At 39.7% G+C, this 19,685-nt stretch overlaps 1 protein-coding gene across 9 annotated transcripts in view; it reads left to right on the top strand.

Annotated features, from left to right (window-relative positions):
• The window catches only part of LOC124170070, a 154,283-nt gene that overhangs the window by 115,181 nt on the left and 19,417 nt on the right, over window positions 1–19,685 (top strand). For 6 of the 9 annotated variants that reach the window (XM_046548766.1, XM_046548765.1, XM_046548759.1 and 3 more), the window contains 4 exons: window positions 2,763–2,975; window positions 4,791–5,012; window positions 11,085–11,239; window positions 16,296–16,416. In XM_046548766.1, coding sequence (XP_046404722.1) covers window positions 2,763–2,975; window positions 4,791–5,012; window positions 11,085–11,239; window positions 16,296–16,416 — 711 coding nt within the window. The remainder of the gene's footprint in view (window positions 1–2,762; window positions 2,976–4,790; window positions 5,013–11,084; window positions 11,240–16,295; window positions 16,417–19,685) is intronic. The other 3 variants (XM_046548762.1, XM_046548764.1, XM_046548763.1) reach the window with 3 other exon arrangements.

The following is a 19,685-nucleotide window of genomic DNA, read 5'->3' on the forward strand; positions in this document are numbered from 1 at the left end:
GGAGCAGTAGAAATAAGAGTACAACCATGTTATCGCCGCCTAAAAGATCGCGGTCCGGCAAACAAAGCTCTCAATGAGTCTGGGAAGCACTCTTTAAATAACAGAATAACTGCATAAATAATAATAATAATAATAATAATATATTGTTTGTTTTACGTACATTATGAACATTACAACGAATTAAAGTGAAAGTTTGGGTTATCCATCTTTACCGATTATTCGTACCGACTCTCATTATCATTAACCATTAGGATAATCGGAAGTGTACTGTACTTACAGATAAAAATATTAATTTTCTGATGTCAGAGGTAAATTTAAATTAAAAATATTAGTTTAATTATTTACCTCTGGCTGAATGACTTGTGGCTGACTTTTCGGCAAAAATTTGTATTTTTTATTTATTATTTTAACGACGTGATCTTATGATTTATTGATACCTGTTACATGTTTTCACCCTTTTTTTCCAAAAATAACCCTTCATTTGTTAAAATTTTGAAATTAAAATTTTCCAAGTATCCTGTCAAACTTAATGTGATACCTTCCCGTGACACACCTACATGTTTCCCGTATTTCTTTGCTCTGTGTCAGAACTGTAGCTTTTCAGACTTTATCACTTTCTGAAAAAAAACTAATGGAAATAGTCATGCAGCTGACATTATTTTTTAAATCTGGAAATGATACATTTAAGTACGATTTTAAATGTTTTATTGCTCTAAAGAAAATATTGCGAGTATTACCAGTATTTCCAGCAAAAATGTTGCTCCCTATGATGGAAAAATTGTATTGAATGACATGATATCCTCTGGATAAGATTTTAGAATGATATACAGTGGAACCTCGTTAAAGCGAGTACGGGCTATAGCGACACCCCCGCTATTACGAGAGATAGCCGATGCACCGTCAATTGACCCTATAATAAGCGTGTTATAAAATTCGTTTTTACGAGACCCTTTCGGTGTTGGCTCTCGCCATAGCGAGGGTTTCACCGCCGGAAGACTTTCATCATGACTCCTTAACCTCTGCAATTGCTAGCGATCTGTTAGAAATGAAGTTAATGGAGTGCTCAGTCTCAAATTTATGTGGTAAACTGTCGTTCGATAAATATAATGATGACGAAACAATGCTTTGCATGATTTTTATTCAGTGCGGCGCTTATAAATTGTTTGAATAGTTAGTCGTTATTTGAGTAAGGAAATTTAGTGATACAAAAAAACATCGCCTTTCGTCTGGATTTATGCTTACGTTTATCGGATAGATGTTTATCTGTCGCCACACCACTCCTGTTCCTGTATATCTGTTCGTAACAGCTGTATATTGGCTATTATTTGCTCCACCTCCGGTATAGCGACAATTCGCTATAGCGAGTGTATATTAGTGCACCGTGGGGTGTCGTTATATCGAGGTTTCACTGTACATTGGTTTATGAATGAAAAGGAAAATTTGTGTAATCGAAGAATTCTTGCAAAAAAATATATTGTTTTACAAATCAGAAATTGACCAGCATAATTAGAATAATTTTTCAGTCACTAAATACTATGCATAAAACGATATCAGTTTTTTTGGTGCCATGACGTAGACGCTACATAATGAGCACGGAACGTGTTGAGGGCCACACTCGGAAGAGGGAAGGTTTGGGAATAACTTTTTTTTTTAATAGAGAGATTCCCTCAGAGTAGGTGGTGACGGACAATTACTCACTGACTCATGCACCTGTTCATCACAGGGAACCAAGAGAGGCTGGGAAAGAGGGCGGACGGGGTGATGGAAGGGATGCAAAAACAATAAAGATAAAGGAACGAACAAAACAATTTCTGGATCAGCAAACTCCGACCTAGACCGCGGCACCCGATCAACTCACCACCCTTCAACTCTCAACGACTCCCCTCAATCGAGGGGTTGGAGGGGGTTGCGACCTCCCCCCTCTCCTTCTGACAGCAGCCTCCGCGGCTGTGTACGGAAGCGACTAAAAAAAATAGAGACAAGTGCCAGCAAAGAAAAACGTCACAGTATTTGTTGATATTAAATTGTTTGCTCAATTGTGGCAAAGTGCACTAGTCCGAACCAATAATAACAATCCTCATGTAAGTGCTATTTCTCATGTCGTCACCTATCGATATCAAAATTTAAGGTTGTGAGTGGCAAAATGGAGGGAGCAGTGAGGTAGGGAAGTCGAGAAGTGTATGATTTTTTGCCATTATTAATGAACACTTTGTTTGCCGGTCTTCCAATCACAGCCTCAAGATCAATGTGTCGTCATGGCACAAAGACCAATGATTGCACTTGGAATATACGTGTGGAGATAAATGAGTGGACAGTGTTTGTATGTGGCTCGGCCTTGAACATGATCTAAATATCATTTTGTCTTTTGATCTGTCAATTGTATTTCTTTTTCCATAAGTTTGAGAGATTTTTAAGGTTTTATGATTAAGTTCACGGCTATTTCCAGGTTTTTTCACAGTAGACAAAATTCACGGCTTATTCATGGTTTTAAGGTTTTCACGGTTGAGTGCGAACCCTGTTGCTGCATACGTGCAGTCATCCCTTAGTGAAAAAACTGTTGGATTTTAACAGTTACTGTTGGATTTTCTACAGTTACTGTTGGATTTCAACAATTACGGATGGAATTTCTGATATATTATTATTAGTATTTGTTGATATTAAATTGTTCACCCAATAGGGGCAAAGTGCACAAGTCCCGATATGTCCCAATTAACCGGAATCTTCTGTATTATTATTGAATGTTGTGTTCTGGTGCGTTTCAGAGGGGTCGAGGAAGGGCCCGCAAGAGCAGAGAGAGAGTGGAGCGCCCTGGTGAGGAAGCAGTGAAGCACATTTCAGTGGACGTGGAGGAGTCGGAGGTGGTCGAAGTGGAGGACGAGCCATTGGGGAGTCCCACGGAAGACGCGTCGGAGGGAGAGGAGGATGAAGATGCACCTTCCCTGGATCCAATCGGCAGTATTAATAATCCCATTGGGGTAAGGATTTAGGAAGGCTGTTGCTGGCATGAGTGTGGTACACGTTTGGAGCGTACGACTCACTGGTGAGGTCATTTCCACCACGAGGGAACTGTGTGATAGGAAGGGTGGAGAGAAACCCTGTGTCGGCATTAGTCGGCTCTTAAATGATAGGTGCCAAGGGGACCACGGCTTAACGTCCCATCCGACGGACGGAGTCGGAGACGGACGAAAATCTGCGAAAGTATATGGGTGGGGATGGTCTGATCGGATCCCTTGGGTCCAAATATCCACGGATGTTGCCCTTCACCAGACGTTTTGGATCCAAATTCGCTGAAGACATCGGATGTGCATCCGAAATTTTAAATAAATGCTTCAGGGAATGCAGAGAACTCAAAATGGTTGTTGAGTAGGACCAGTGTCGTCGTACCACGGCGCATACGAAGTGAGGCTCAGAACTCTTTGCACTCTCTCTCTCATGGTTTGCGGCATGCCCTGTGGCATTACTTTAAAAGTTCAGATGCAGATCCGATGTCTTCAGCGAATTTGGATCTGTAATATCTGATCTGAAATATCCGGTGATGGGCAATATTGGCAGATACAGTAGATTCCGTTTAATGGGTCCACTGGTTACTTGGGCAGCCGCTTAATTGGGGCAGATCTTGAAGAACAGAACCCAATAGAGGAATATTTAAGAGTATTCTCTGCTTGATTGGGACAGCATGCCACTTTATTGAGCCATGAGTCGGCGACATAGACTCTGTACTCGCGACGAAATTAAAATTTTTTGTTTTCAGAGTACTACTTTTTTATATTTTCCTCCTTTGATTTACTCTTATTTTTCACAAATGTTCCTATTATTACACTATTTTGAAAGCTCTTGTTGTGATACTATCCGCATGAGGATAGAACTTTTCTTTGATAGGACTTAGTAAAAGACATTCATTCATCATCGACCGAGTACAGTGCAACCTCGATATAACGACACCCCACGGTACACTAATAAACACTCGCTATAGCGAATTGTCGCTTTACCGGAGATGGAGCAAATAATAGCCAATATACCTGTAGCGAACAGATATACAGGAACAGGAGTGGTGCGGCGACAGATAAACATCTATCCGATAAACGTAAGCATAAATCCAGACGAAAGGCAATGTTTTTTTGCATCAATAAATTTCCTTACTCAAACAACGACTAACTATTCAAACAATTTATAAGCGCCGCACTGAATAAAAATCGTGCAAAGCATTGTTTCGTCAATCATTATATTTATCGAACGACAGTTTACCACATAAATTTGAGACTGAGCACTCCATTAACTTCATTTCTAACAGATCGCTAGCAATTACCGAGGTTAAGGAGTCTTGATGAAAGTCTTCCGGCGGTGAAACCCTCGCTATGGCGAGAGCCAACACCGAAAGGGTCTCGTAAAAACGAATTTTTTAACACGCTTATTATAGGGTCAATTGACGGTGCATCGGCTATCTCTCGTAATAGCGGGGGTGTCGCTATAGCCCGTACTCGCTTTAACGAGGTTCCACTGTATGTGAAAAATGTTTTTAACTAAATTGTTATAATTCTTAAAAATTATAATAAATTTACTAAACTCGCTGATTTATTAATCAAATCATTTGTTTAATAAACATATGTTGCATTATAAACATTCGTTAGTCTTCTTTCCATCATTTCAACGCTTGTTTACGCCTACATACAGGGTAGTTCGCCTAATTGGGGCAGCCGCTTAATTGGGGCAAAGTGCACAAGTCCCGATATGTCCCAATTAACCGGAATCTACTGCATTATTATTGAATGTTGTGTTCTGGTGCGTTTCAGAGGGGTCGAGGAAGGGCCCGCAGGAGCAGAGAGAGAGTGGAGCGCCCTGGTGAGGAAGCAGTGAAGCACATTTCAGTGGACGCCATGGACGTGGAGGAGTCGGAGGTGGTCGAAGTGGAGGACGAGCCATTGGGGAGTCCCACGGAAGACGCGTCGGAAGGAGAGGAGGATGAAGATGCACCTTCCCTGGATCCAATTGGCAGTATTAATAATCCCATTGGGGTAAGGATTTAGGAAGGCTGTTGCTGGCATGAGTGTGGTACACGTTTGGAGCGTACGACTCACTAGTGAGGTCATTTGCGTCATGAGGGAACAGAAAGGCTGAAGAGAAACCCGGTATTGGCATTAGCCTGCTGTTAAATGATAGGTGCCAAGGGGACCACGGCTTAGCGTCCCATCCGACGGACGGAGTGTTGCGCTTTAAATGTTCTCCTCACGACACTCAATTAGGCATCGAGCAGTCACTTAAAATTCTCCACCACATCTAGCATTTGAACCCGAGCTCACTGGGTGGGAAGCCAACAGCCTAGCCACCACATGAACTCGATCCCCCTTTGTCACTGTTAACCTTTTCTCTACTTAAGAAGTAAATATGCATGTGGATGTTTCTTGACCCTGGAGACAAAAGCCGTTCATTTCCGTCAGAGGTTTTCCTACACAGGAGAACGAATGCGTTATTTCACGATATCGCGTCTCGCGAAATTCACGGACGTTTATCTATTGGAGATTTACATGTTGAATACATAAAAAATAATCAATGAATCCGGTGTAACGTTGAAGGATGAACACTTTGTAAGGACTGACAAAAGGCTAACTCTACACATAAGATACCCGTGTATCCTTGCTATGGACGCTGAATAAGTATCAGAAAATTTTATGGTTGTATTCAAAGGTTAATGAAATGCTTACAGCTATGCTGTTTATATGATAAATGTATCTATTCAAATGTGGAATATATTTAACCTTTTCCCAACTATACACGTAAATATATATATACGTGTGGACGTTTCCTGACCTGGGAGACGACGGCCGTATATTTACGCGTGAGATTTTCCTGGCCAGGAGAACGAAAGCCGTATGTATATGTTTTCTAGCTCTCCCCATTTTAGGATGGTCACGGGTTTATGTCGTCTTTGTTTCGGGACCCAACACTGTGGGGTTTAGGCTCTAACCTCGGAATCTGGGAGCAGGTACCCAGACCCCTCATCTTTTATTACTCCTCTCAGCGGGAAGGGACCGCAGTCATACAATTGTTTATCCAGTCAGTTTTTGAAATAAATATTTGTTCTTTTCTTAAGAAATATAAAGTAGGAATTGAGATCTTCGTCTTTTGAGCTGTGTGTTTGCTATTTTTAAACAAAATTCTATGACAAATACAGTAGAATCCTGATTTAAGGATTTTCAGTGGGGACAAAATTTAAAACACCAAATGCGGAAAAACACTAAATGAGGACCTGCCATTTTTTTCAGGTTTTAGGGTCTGCAATGATTGGAATGGCTTTTTATGAATAAAAAATATTATTTTAAGTGACTAAAAGGTGCTGCATGCAGCAAAAAATTCATCGATTAAATGTTCTCTGCCCAATTAAGGTTGGATAATACTTTTCAGTAATCAGCTAAAAAAAATGGGTTGTAAAAATAAGTAATAAGAGGATGACAATTGTTTTAATCCTTCGGTGCACGCACCTGCAAGTATAGCTTCAGTGCACAGTTGCAGCTTTTTTGCCGCACTTTTACATATTTGATTTTCCCAAATATACATTCAAATTTGAGGGTGTTTTAACGTATTTGGGTAACTTTTAATAAATAAAAGCACTTTAAATATTTTTCCATTCATTTATAAGCAAAAATATCACATAATTACATGCGAATTTCTTGATAAATACTTAGACTAATTTTTCTAAAGGAATTGCAGATGATAATCTATACACTATCAAGTCAAAAAACACCCAAAAAAAAGGAAATGGACATGCCAAATCGTTAATGCAATAATAAAAATTATAAAAATAACAAATTTATAAATAAAATTCATTTTTTCATCCTTACTGACCATCACTGTCTCCATAATGACATTCATGACGTTTTTTGATGCAGGTGGAATAAAAAGCATGCATAACTTATTTTTCGGTCACTAGTAAAGTGATGATAATGCATTTTTACACCAATGTAATTCATATTTTAGTATGAAGATCAGATTATCAGAAGTTCCTTAGTATCGTGTGAATGCCATCTAGCGGCAAATCACACGAAGTTGTCGTCGTTCTCAATTTATAAGATTCTAACGCAATAGTTGGTCGTCACATTGACGCAAACATATGTTCTTGGCAGAAGGAAAAGTATAGAAATAGAATATCAAGGTGTACCACCAGTGATCCATGCGCAATAAACGTGCTATTTTGAATTTTTGAAAAATGCGGCAAAATTCCCACTTAGCGTGCATCCAAGGGATAATGAAATATTTTAAGAAAATTATAATATTCATCAACTTAAGAGCATTCCCACACGGAATATTACTATGGAAATTAGTGATTCCATTTTGCTCATATTTCAGTGGCCTCGAGGAAAATTTAAAATTTTTTCTGTGAAAGTGACATGTAGGTGACTATAGCATTTCTAATGTAATAAAAAAGGTGTAAGTAGGTACGCAAAAAATCGTCATTGCTTCAATAGAGATGAGTGAAATAAAGGGAAAGCAGAGGATCCCCAATCCCAAATTCTAAACTACGGAATATCTAAAGTAAAAGGGAGGTTTTCTGGAATTTTGCCAATTTAACGTTTCCTGTTGCCTTGGCCTTGGCGAGGTCAACCATGTCAACTCACTAGATACTAGTCACTCTGTGCACTTGAATTCTTCCTTAGTGGCGGGACCTACGCCCAGAGCCATCTCTTGGCCAAATCATAGGGCTAGATCTTGGGGGAATTGATTGCATAAACCTCCGTTTAGGTCTTCGTCTGGAAGGAGACGAGTAGAGACTGAGGAGGAGGAGGACAGAGGATGAGGAGAGGCTGAGGAGATTAGGATAAGAAAGTGGCAGGGAGAGGGTGGGGAATGGGGAAGAGGAGAGGGCTATAAAGATCAGTGGGCCCTTAGGGTGTCCCAAAAAAACCGAAAGTTTGAAAGTTGAGGGGGCATTTCCATTTTCCTATGCGAATGCATGAAAAAACATCCCACAAAAATTTTCAGCTCAATCGGACAATATTTGACCCTGCCGAAACGCATTCAAAGTTTGAATTTTTGAGTTTTCCAGATTTCATGCAATGTTGCCTACCCTGAAGGAGGCTCGAGTGTTAAAAAACAACCAATTTTAAGTTCAAACCATCTCCTCTAGCTCTATAGGCGTTGACAGCAACACTTGAGTCAAAATGAGCTTCATATCCACAACAATATTGTCCGATTGAGCTGAAAATTTCTATGGGATGTTTTTTCATGCATTTGCATAGGAAAATGGAAATGCCCCCTCAACTTTCAAACTTTTGGTTTTTTTGGGACACCCTAGTGGGCCCTGTTAAGACCAGGCGGGTTGAAAGCTTGGTGTAGCCATATGCAAGACTGCTCTATAGAGTTTTCAATTCTAGCGGTGAGGCGGAGGGTGGGAGAGAGGCAAGTATTCCTATGTGAAAGCAATCATCAAATTCTAAATTGTGGGAAAAGGTGTGGGTAGGGACAGGAAGCGAAGCAGATTGGGAAGTGGGTTTGCAAGAAGCTCGATGGTTGTTAATCCCGAGGTTGAGTGAGGTGGTGGTTAAACCAATGTAGAAGGCGGGGCAGGAATTGCATAAAAGGATATAAGTTACATTACTAGTTGTACAGGTGGGTCACGGAGTGGAAGGAAGCGGAAAAGTAAGAAATGTTTTTGGAAGTGACTGGGTAATGAGGATAGCACACGTTTTGCACCGGGGTCGTTGGCAAGGGATAGGTAAAGAGCTAGTACGGGTGGTGAACCTTGAGAGTGGTTTAGTCGTTTTGAGAATGGAAGACAGATTTGGCGGCCAACGGAAGGATAAGGATGGACAGCTAGAGAAGATTTTTCCAGTAGTGACATTGTTAGAAAGAATCTGAAAAAGGCTTTTGATGGTTATGTTCAAAGCCTGCATGGCAGGGAAGTATTTTTTCCGTGGCCTCGCATGCAGTCAAATATAATAATAATGGTAATAATAATAATAATACTGTATAACCTCTTTACATCGTAATGGAGGGGACCATAATTTGGGCAATTTGATGTATGGAGGTTCACTTTAGAGAGGTTTCAGTGATGGGCACCATTTTCGTATCCTTTGGAAATGAAAGGCACTACTGTCTTTTAAACCATTATGTTTATGTGTTTAAACAAACATGCATGCATCAGTGAGCATCTATTATTTTTCAACAATTACAGAAAGGGAGCGCTATCACATGATTTTTACCATGATTCGAGAGAAAACGATGTAATCTCTCTCTTAATTCAACAGTCGCTTAAAATTATTAGGATAGTTGGATTCCTCTTCTCTTATTCACTGTTAGGTATGCTCTCATTTTGAAAAATTGACCGCAACTAATGGTTAACGTGAAAATTACAACATATATTATAGGTATATGTATATGAAAAAAAAGAGTGAAACCTTTATTGCTGAAAATGTCATTCCATGCACGTAAATCCGGCTGAATTAATGGTCTCTAGTTGTCTTGGTACGATTTGCGGAGGTAGTTCGGCCATTTGGGGGTATCTCCTTGGTATGATAACTGGAGGTTTTACGATATAAATAGGTTCACTACAAAGAGGTTTGACTATAAATGTACATGTAAATCTGCAGACGGGACCATAGGGGTGGTATGAAGTATGGAGGTTTACAATGTAAAGAAGTTCACTACATAGAGGTTTTACAGTACAATTTTATCATGAAAAAATGGTAATAAATGAATCATTCAAAGTATTGTCCATCGCTAGCTATAACTTTTCCTCATCAATGTGGCTGAGGCCAATGCCGTAACGGTAAAAGTGTTCATTTTTTGAGGCTACCCACGAATCATTCCATTTGTTTTGGTGTCTTCGTTTGAGCGCAACTGCCAATCAGCCAGACCATGTGCCATATAGAATAAAAAGTAATAATCAGATGGCGTAATATCTGGGAAATACAGCGGGGGGTCAGGACTTCCCATTTGAGCGTTTACAGGTAGGTTTTAACGGGTTTTGCTGCGCGGGGTCGAGCGTTGTCATGATGTAGAATCACTTAGAATCATAAGGAATCCAAGTTCCTTGCTTTTGCACAAATCCCAATGCATCCAATGGCTTGGAAATGGATTGGTGGGTAAATCCTAATGCATAAGCAAGCTCTTCTTGAGTTTGTTACTGATTTTCATCGAGCAATGCCTCCAATACAGCGTCTTCAATGGTTTTTGGCCTTCCTTCACGTCAGCATTGGAATGACCGTCTTTGAAGCAACGGAAGCAATCATGGCACGTTGTTTCACTTAGATCAGCATCTCTGTTAAACCATTTGGAGCTCTCGATGAACTTCAGCCTCTGTTTTCTTTGAGTGAAAGAAGAAAATAAATACTCTCCGCAAATGATGGTTACCTGGGACAAACTCGGACATTTTCATGCAACAATAAGGATATGAAGCTGAACAAAAACTCACCATTGTTGTCGAGTGGTTTGTTTACCAAATGTCTAAGCTTGATTTGTGATGTTTCCCCCGCTCTTTTCAATGCAGGTCCATAGAGGGATAGGCGCGTTTCTAATTTTAACATGTGGAAAAAAAGGCAAAAGGTCTTATGTACAAATTTAATTGTAATGTTTATGTACAAATTGAGGTCAGAGGGCCTCTTTAAACACAACATTGGAAGTAATTACACTATCCTCTGTTAAACACACATGACGGCTCATACTTACGTATCAACAGGAGACTTGAATGTGGAACCAGCCGCATTTTGATAAAAGTTATTTAATGAATGAGATATTGTTGCAAATGAACAAATGTATCAGTTTGTGCGCCGTTCACGTCAGGAATATTTACAGTTTTTTTTTTTTTTTTATTATTTATAAACCAGTTTTAGGAAACAAGAGCAATATTTAGGAAGTGAAATATGCCGTCGCATGTTCTCTGATGAATTCTGTGGATTTTGGTACTTCATTTGTAGAGTTTGGTTGCGTATAAGTTGAGAAAAAGGTATCTATGCTGTGGAAATATTATAGAAGATAGTTTTATGTAGTGTTAATTATTCAAGGAATGATTTATTAGTAAGCTGTTAACTCTTTTTTTTTAAGTTGAAAGATGCTAAGCGCATGCTTCCGATTGATTGCTTTCCTTCTCCTAGGGTGACTTGCAGTGTTCCGTGGACAAAGTGAACTTCATTGATGCCGTCGAAGGAGATGTCGTGGACTCGCCTGAAAGAGGGACGGCTGAAGAGGATCCGTTGGCTTGCGGTGGCAGCGACCAGGAGGATGCAAAACCAATGGGCAAACAAGATTCGTAAGTTTGTTTCTCTGTCATGGTTTGAGGAGATTATTGTTGACTCATTCAACCATTTTAGGAGTAATTTCGTGGATGTATCTAGCCTAGTATATTATTTATTACGTCATCATCATCATGAGTGAACAATCCTAAGTTTTGTAATGTTTATGGAATTCTATGTAAAATCGCAATCACTGCGCAACAAAAGCCCTGGGCTTCTTCAAATACACTGTAACACATATATTAAATTGCTCACGCTGAACCGGCTGCTAATTTTCCAATACTATTCTCCCTACCACCACAGTGGGATTAGCTGGAGGTGATTAGCAAACAAAGGGGAGTCGGCAAAATCTCATGACGAGGACATGGAAGTTGCTCCTTGATCACTTCTCTTGTGCTGCGCTATGTGCGATAAACGTACGATCATTGTTTGCTTTCAACTTTGTCCACTGTTTGACTCCTTCGTGCTTCTCCCTGTCTGTCCACAATCCGCTTAATGTCTGTTTTTAACCCTTCCCGAGTATCCTTCGTGTACTCTCTTATCACGAGGAGTCTCTTATAGTTCGCGAAAAAAAGACATTTTCAATCAATCTATTCTGAAGTCTGCCTCTCTTACTCAATTATTGAAATCTTATCTACAGCAACACTTAAGGAATCCCTAAGATATGGTACATTTCGTCGAAAATAAACTGCCCATTAATTTACAGAATATCTTTCTTTTCAGAATTTATGATGCACTTATTAAGTGTATATTTTTTATTTTTCAAAACATCTGGGGGCACTTTTCAACATCTTAACCGGCTAGACTCGGGCATTTTGTGGCTTAACAGTGGCAGATTCTAACAAAAAGCTTATTCTTGCCCTAACAGGGCAGTAATTCAGCATAATCTATACGAAAAGACCATAAAAATGTTGCATTCTTCTATTATTCACTCTCCTCCTTGTATATGGCATTTGAGTGAGGGTCAGGGGTTTACCTAGGGGTCTCAAATTTTTAATGCGTTATTTTTTATCAGTCCCACAACTTTTTATCTTTGGCCCAGATTGATTTGAAAGAAAAATCGATTTATCCGATCTGCCATATAGCTCATGACAGCCCCCATGAAGTAGGGCTTTCGCATGTTCCTATTTCAAAGCCAGTTCAGAGCTGTAGCCAATAGAGACGCCACTTGGTGAAGAGCCCAATGGTAGCATCACATTGCTTTGCCTAGCATTGGATTTTGTTGGCAATAGATACTGAATTTAAGGTGAAAATCGTCTATATAATATGTTATTTGTAATGCAAAATAACATCCAAATTAAATGCTCGTGTTAAGGTGTATCTTAAGGAATGTAATTATTTAATGAAGCGGAGAAAAGGGCAATGTAAGCGGGAACGAAATTATAATATTCGCTTCAGCACTGTGATGAATTGGGAGTCAACATAAACTAAGAGAAGAAATAAAAATGTACCACCTTTAATCGTGATCTAAATGGGACAAATGCCCTGATAACCAATAAAATTATACCACGTATAGACACTTCTCAAAGTCTTAGGTAAGGAAATAAGCAAACATGAATCATGGGCGTACCCAGAGGGGGACAGCAGCCTTCCTCCCCCCCCCCCATCGAAAACAAAAAATCGCCAATTTTTCCGATCCGCCATCTAGCTCATGCGTGTCAACTCAAGGGGCTGATGCAACCCACGGACACACGAAAACATTTTGAGATGCATATACTCCAGGATACAACATGTATAGCTCTTGGCCGCCTCTGCTATAAACTTTAATTCAGCGCGAAATGAGAAAATGACCCACACAACATCGGCGTATTTGTAGCGATAAAATTATCGCTTAGATACTCGAGTCTATTTGCAAATGTTCCTCAGAACTGAACTCAAACTGCCGCACTCAAGGTATCGAACTTGGTTCTTTCTCAGCTACGTTGGCACAATTTCTATCAAGGAGTTCACTTCTTAATTCCATACCATATTCAAGTAATTCCTCATCCAGGGATGTCTTATCGCCCACGATTGAGATGAGGTGTTGTGGGAACTGTTCCCTCAAAACAGCCATCGATGCTCTTGCAGTGCGTGCTGTTGCACCGTCTTGTTGGAACCAAATGTCCCCCAAGCCCAGGCAACTTGTCAAACTTCCCACCATGCATTGTTTTTCCACATTCTTTGTTTTTTTGTCTATCCCCTGGAAAGATGATAGAACAGGGATCCTCTGCAATTGTTTCATCCAGTTCTTTTATTCATGTTGATGCAATTGAAAATTTTCATTTAATTGAAAATGTCCATCACTGTGTTTGTGCGATTAGTCTCGAGTGACTTGATACCATTTTTTTAACATTAAGGGACTCCCGTCCTACAATTGTTCATTCAGTCAGTTTGCGAGACAAATATTTGTTTCTTTCTCAAAAAAATATAAACCATGAATTGAATTCTTTTTCTTCTTAGCAGCATGTATAACTCGACTGTACGAAACTCGACTGTCTGTAAAAAAATCATAACACCTGAGTTTGAGAAGCTCTATCGACTAAACGAGGCAATCAATTTCAATGAAACAAAAACGTATGAAAGACAATTTATTTCTACGTTGGACCATGTACTTCAAAAACATTTCTTGCTTCATAGTATCTCCTAAACTTATTTTTTCTAAAAAAAATTATGGTTTTTCCGCGTAAAAAAAGATCCCAAATTTTGAGCGCTTAGTATTCCCTGAGGTTTCAATATTTTAAGAATTTTCATATAATAGAGCCAGATCTATTATTAAAAGTTTTCAGAAAAATAATTGCTATTATGTTTAGCAGATGGAGCCCCTCAAATAGGGTAGTTTCCTTCATCAAAGAAAACGAAAGGCATTGATTGCGATTCGTTACCCACCATTAGTGTATTTTATATTTCATAAATGTTCCTATTATTGCTCTATTTTGAAAGCTCTTGTTGTTATACTATCTGCAAGAGAATAGGACTTTTTTTCAATAGGATGGGACTTAGTAGCGTCGCAGGAGGCTGTGAAAAATATTTTAAACTAAATTGTTTTAGCTCTTAAAAATGATAACATATTAACTTAACTCACTGATTTATTAATCAAATAAATAGTTTAATAAACTTACGTTGCATTATTAACATTCTTTAGTCTTCTTTCCATCATTTCAGCGTTTGTTTATGCCCATATATGGGATAGTTTGCCTAATTGGGGCAGCCCCTTTATTGGGACAAAGTGCACAAGTCCCGATATGACCCCATTAATCGGAAACTACTGTATCTCGATTTCAGGATAAATATCAACATGGAAATTGTCGATGAATTAAATCCATTTATACAGTGAGTCCTTGTTCTACGTCACCCCATTTAAAGTCATTTCGAGCAAAACCGGTAGTATTAATAAATGTAAAATTGTGGAAATTGCTCCTGCTTTTTCATTTTTCATTACAGTGAGCCCTCGTTCTACGTCACCCCGTTTAACGTCATTTCGCGATAACGTCACGAAAATTTTACGACCGTGATTTGTTTATCGCCCCTTTGCTTCGCGATAACGTCACGTATTTTAAATTTCGCGCGAGAAAAAAGGCGAAGTGGCAGGCGTTACAGGTTGCTTGTTTCGTGGGCGGTAATACGGTCAGTCTATTCAAAGTGTAAAACGGTGTGTATATTGTTAATTGCGATTACGGTTTTGGCAAATTTTAGCATCAGAGACATTTCCACGACAATGTCCAAGAAAACAATGTTCACAATAATTTTGGTTCCTGTTACTGCGACGATGTTTCAGCGATGATGATGCCCAGGCGACGCCCGCCCGCCTCAATTCGCAATTAAAACCATCTCTTCGATTTCATAATCCCAGTTTGCCCGCCCTCGCTCATTTCCGCCATTTTGATTTCGCTCCTGACCGGTCCGAAAAGAAATTCTCGTAGCGAGGGTAGGGCCTATGTGCCTATGGAGCGGAGCACCGGATCCCCGGTCTGTAGCGTCTGGTACCATTCATTGGACCGCACTATACGAAGCCGAAAAGCAAATGCGGGAAGATACAAAAATGGAGAAGGATTTATGTCACTGCTGCTATTGTCGTCGATGAAGACAGGAACTCGTATTTATGCCATAGTTTGGCATTCCCATCGTAAAAAATACCTCAGTTATGATGCGCTTAAATTTTTTCGCTTAGGAATTGTGAGGTCTAGGAACCGATATTCAATTTTTACATTGTTTCTTACGGGATATTATGCTTCGATTAACGTCATTTCGTTTATCGTCACATTTTTCAGGAACGGTAGGTGACGTTAAACGAGGACTCACTGTATTAATTAATACTAATCCGTTAATCCATCATCGTTCAAAATTTGACAATTCCGAGAATAAAATGAGGTATTCAAATCGAAGTCTGCAATTAACATACAAGTAAAAATTACACAGGACAACTAAAATAACTTGTTTGAAAACTTTTTTTATTTTAATATGTAGCTGATCTTTACAGATTTTGATGTGCCGAATCCAAACCTGGCCTTAGTTTTTTTGTATCACTCATAGTTTTCAAGCAATACGTATCTAATATTTAGTCTAATACCCCTATAAGGTATATAGGGAAATCTATGAAACACTGTCACATCGTAAAATTGCTCGTATTAACTGTTCCCTACATCGTGATAAAATTGTTTCCATTTACTACAGCCTGATAATACAGGGTTCACTTGTCAACTGGAATTGGTCTACATTTTCTTTCCCTTTTTTCCCTGAAGCTTCTTGTGTAGCTTTTTCTGCGATGAATCGCTTGCTGAACTTCTCGGTGAAGTACCAGCAGTAATCCCCATTATCTTCCTTCATTAGACCTACTTTTTCAATTTTATTATAACTGTAAGAAAAAGCGGATAAATTCTTAAAAATATTGCTTGATTTCATAAACTTAACTGTAAAATGTGAATAAATGGTGGGTTACACAACTTCAAAACCATCAAATTTATGTTGATGTTGACACAATTGAAAATGGGACTGTATGAAAAGTTTTATGCAACTGGAGATGTCCCTCTTATGTTTAGTGTGAACAGTTCTGAGTGTGTTTGTGACTTGATGCCTTTGTTTGTGCTTCATCCGCAGTGTACTGAGACAAATGTTGGATTCCACTTCTAATGTGGAAGCACACCCAAGTGCTTCCGTCGCAGTTCACCAAGAGGAAAGCAGACGCAAGAGTTCTCGGCTGAGCAGTCAAAATTTTACGGTAAGAATTAACTGAAGGCTCATAATAGGGTAATTTCCTTCGTCAAAGATAATGAAAGGCATTCGACAATTATCGAATATACGTCTGCAACACCGCGCGATAGTATAAAAAAAATGCCGCAAAATTTTTTTCTTCATAGCTTCGATGCTCAAAATAGGGGTGCGCCTCTTACACGTGTGCGCCTCTTACACGTGTGCGCCTCTTACACGTGTGCGCCTCTTACACACGCTTATACGGTACTAATGGAACTCGTGTAGGGAATAATTGATCCCGGTTTTTCCACGCCACCCAAGAAGTAACCAGGCAGGCACCTTTCCCTTTTTTTTATAGGAGGAACCTAACTAAGACACGTAAGTTATTTTCGTTAACGTTTTACATAAAAACAGCTATTCTAAGCATTTTTTTATCGTTACGGGATAGATGGCACCACAAACACAAGCCAATGTTGAACGGTGGTCACAACCAGTTACGCAAAATATTCTCACAATCTTTATACACCCATGTCTCGTATAGCGCAATTTCGATTAGCGCAATTTCGATATAGCGCAAATTCGTTCCTCGGGGAAACATTGCAATGCAGTGTAGCCTAATCAAAAATCTTAAACGCTCTCGTGATAAAACGTGAACTTGCGCTAAGTACACACGAAATTTCTATCATTTTACGCATATTAATATTATTGCTTGCCTCAATTCTTCTTTTTTGTTTATATATTAATCGAAATCCATTGCTGTGCAATGGCCAAAAGTATTATGTACTCGTCATTGGGTCCAGATAACCGGCCTACCGAAGTAATTTATCTCGTCTCCTTAACAGAATGAGTTAATTTAGATCATTAATTAAGCGTGGGGCTAGTGGAAATGAGTTTTTTTTTCAGCAATACGGTTTGAGACGTATTTTTGCCGTCGTAGGTTATCGGGCGATTGACTTCCAGGTAGAGGGTCTACGTTAAAGCCTTCAAGGTCATCGGTATTCACGGGGGAGAAATGGAGCGGTTGCCGAGTGGCGCATGAATAGCATCAACACATAAAAGGGTCCGCTATAGAGTCTCAAACACAATGGCTTCGTTCCCTCCCCGCAGTCTTTGGCCTTCTGCGTCTCAGGAATACAGTTCAGCAGTGGAAGGTGATATAGAGAGAGCCATAAAGAGTAAAAACCAAGAGAATATGGCAAAAAATAGGAATGCGTGTAGAAAAATCAAGAATTTATTACGAAAAACTATAAACCTAGAAGAGGAATTGAAAGAGGTCAATTGCTTTGAAAATGGAGAGCGTCAAAGCGATATTGCGCGGAAGTTTAAACGCACGATGCCTTATTCTGAATAAAGACGAAGTTATAACATCAGTGACCTCAGCCGCACCAACTTCAACCAAGCGGTCTACACATACGGAAAGTTCATAGTTAATCAGTACAAAAAGACGAGAGTGGTAATCGCTCCGAGACATTTAGTGAAAGCTCCGGTTGGTTCCAGAATTTAAACGGCAAGCAGGTATTTTCAGTGCGGCGATATCAGGTGAATCTGCAAGTGTTGATAGCGCAGTCACCGCAACATTTTCTGATGAACTCCAAGCTGTGATTGAAAGTGGCTCCTTTCCCCCTCAACCAGGTTTTAGTGTTGACGAGACGATATTTTTTGGAAAAGAATGCAATCTCGTTCATTCATTTTCAGGGAAGGAAAACCGGGGTCAGGTTTCAAGGCATTTAAAGACTGTTTCACGTAGCTGCTAATGACTCGGAGGACTTCAAATTAAAATGATTTATCATTCATTAATTCCGCTGGCTATGAAATGGCATTAAAAGTAGCATTTTCCTGTCATTTCGATGAGCGACAAAAGGGCCTGGGTGACACAATAGTCGTTTTTAGACTAGTTTGAAAAATCGTCAACTGCCGGCATCGCATTGCGATCCCCTGAGATAGCAGATGTTAGCCCACCCGCACGACAGGAGGGAATTTCAAAAGCACGTAAGAATTTTTTTTAACGTGAATAAAAGTCTTTGAATGCGTGCATACTATCTTTAAAGATGTTTTAAACTATGAAAATTTATATAAATAATGTTTTCTAAGGCTATTTATGGGAATATAGATGTTTTAGAGGAAATTCAATACCCAAGACCTATGCTACCAGGAACGCATCCCTATCTTCCCAATGTTAAAACGCTCTCGTATAACGCAAATTCGTATAGCGCAAAGACCCCAAGGAACACATCCCTTGCGCTATACGAGACATGGGTGTACATAAAGATTTAAAATCCAAAACATGTTCATTACCGTTACGAGAGAGATGGAATTGCGTCGAGAGAGGAATGCGTGCACTGAATGGGTTAACACGTAGCGTAGCGGGGTATTTAAATTCCTAGGAATTCTGGGTGGAGGTGTCGAGATTGGGAATATGTGCCTGTTAGGGCATTAATGCCTTTGGTTTAAACTAGAGATGTGCGAATAGTATCCGCGAATACTCGAATACCTCGAATACTAGAAAGTAGGGATGAGTCGATTCCAAATGTCGATTCTCGATTCCACCGATTCTCGGGCACGGAATCGGAATCGAGAATCGATCGCCTAAAGTCGATTCCGATTCCATCGATTCCAGGAAGATATACATATGTGATGAACATAGACTATAAGTGCTATAAGTTTGGGGCATAAAGGCTGCCACACACCTAAGCGACCGCGGTGTCAGCCTTGCCCGCGCGGAGGATACGCCCCGCACGGGGGTGCTGTGATGAACATACCTAAGAGGCCTCGGAAACATGAAAATGTCGGCAAGAGCGACAAACTGACGAACCCTGAAATGCCTCGTGTTTATGAGCAACTCTCATAGAAAAAAAATTGGAAACCACGGGATCGGGAAGCATTGCATGCATTTTTCGTTCTTCTATTAACCGCTGGTCACGGCGAATCAAATTATTGCAATTATGAATCACATTCGAAGAATTCATCTGGACCACCAATTTTAAAGTATGATGTATCGATAGATATGTTTTTATTTTCGAATGTTATTTGAAGTCTGATGAAAATAAAAACGTACAGAGAGCGAGTTTTCCTGTGAAAAAAAGTTTCTTATAAATACGCGCTGAGAGCGGTTTTTTTTTATATACGTAACTTTTTGAGACTAGCACGTGTCTGCGTCAATAATAAAAAAATTAGACACATTCGCATTTGTATAGCCCAGTTTCATCAATGCAACCCTTGAGAAAGTTGATACTTGCTTGGCATAAGCCACCGCGGCCTCCCGGAGGATTCGACAGGTTGCGTTCGGCTGCCACCACC

Source organism: Ischnura elegans, chromosome 13 (genome assembly GCF_921293095.1).
Source record: "Ischnura elegans chromosome 13, ioIscEleg1.1, whole genome shotgun sequence".
NCBI classification, from domain to species: Eukaryota; Metazoa; Arthropoda; class Insecta; order Odonata; family Coenagrionidae; genus Ischnura; species Ischnura elegans.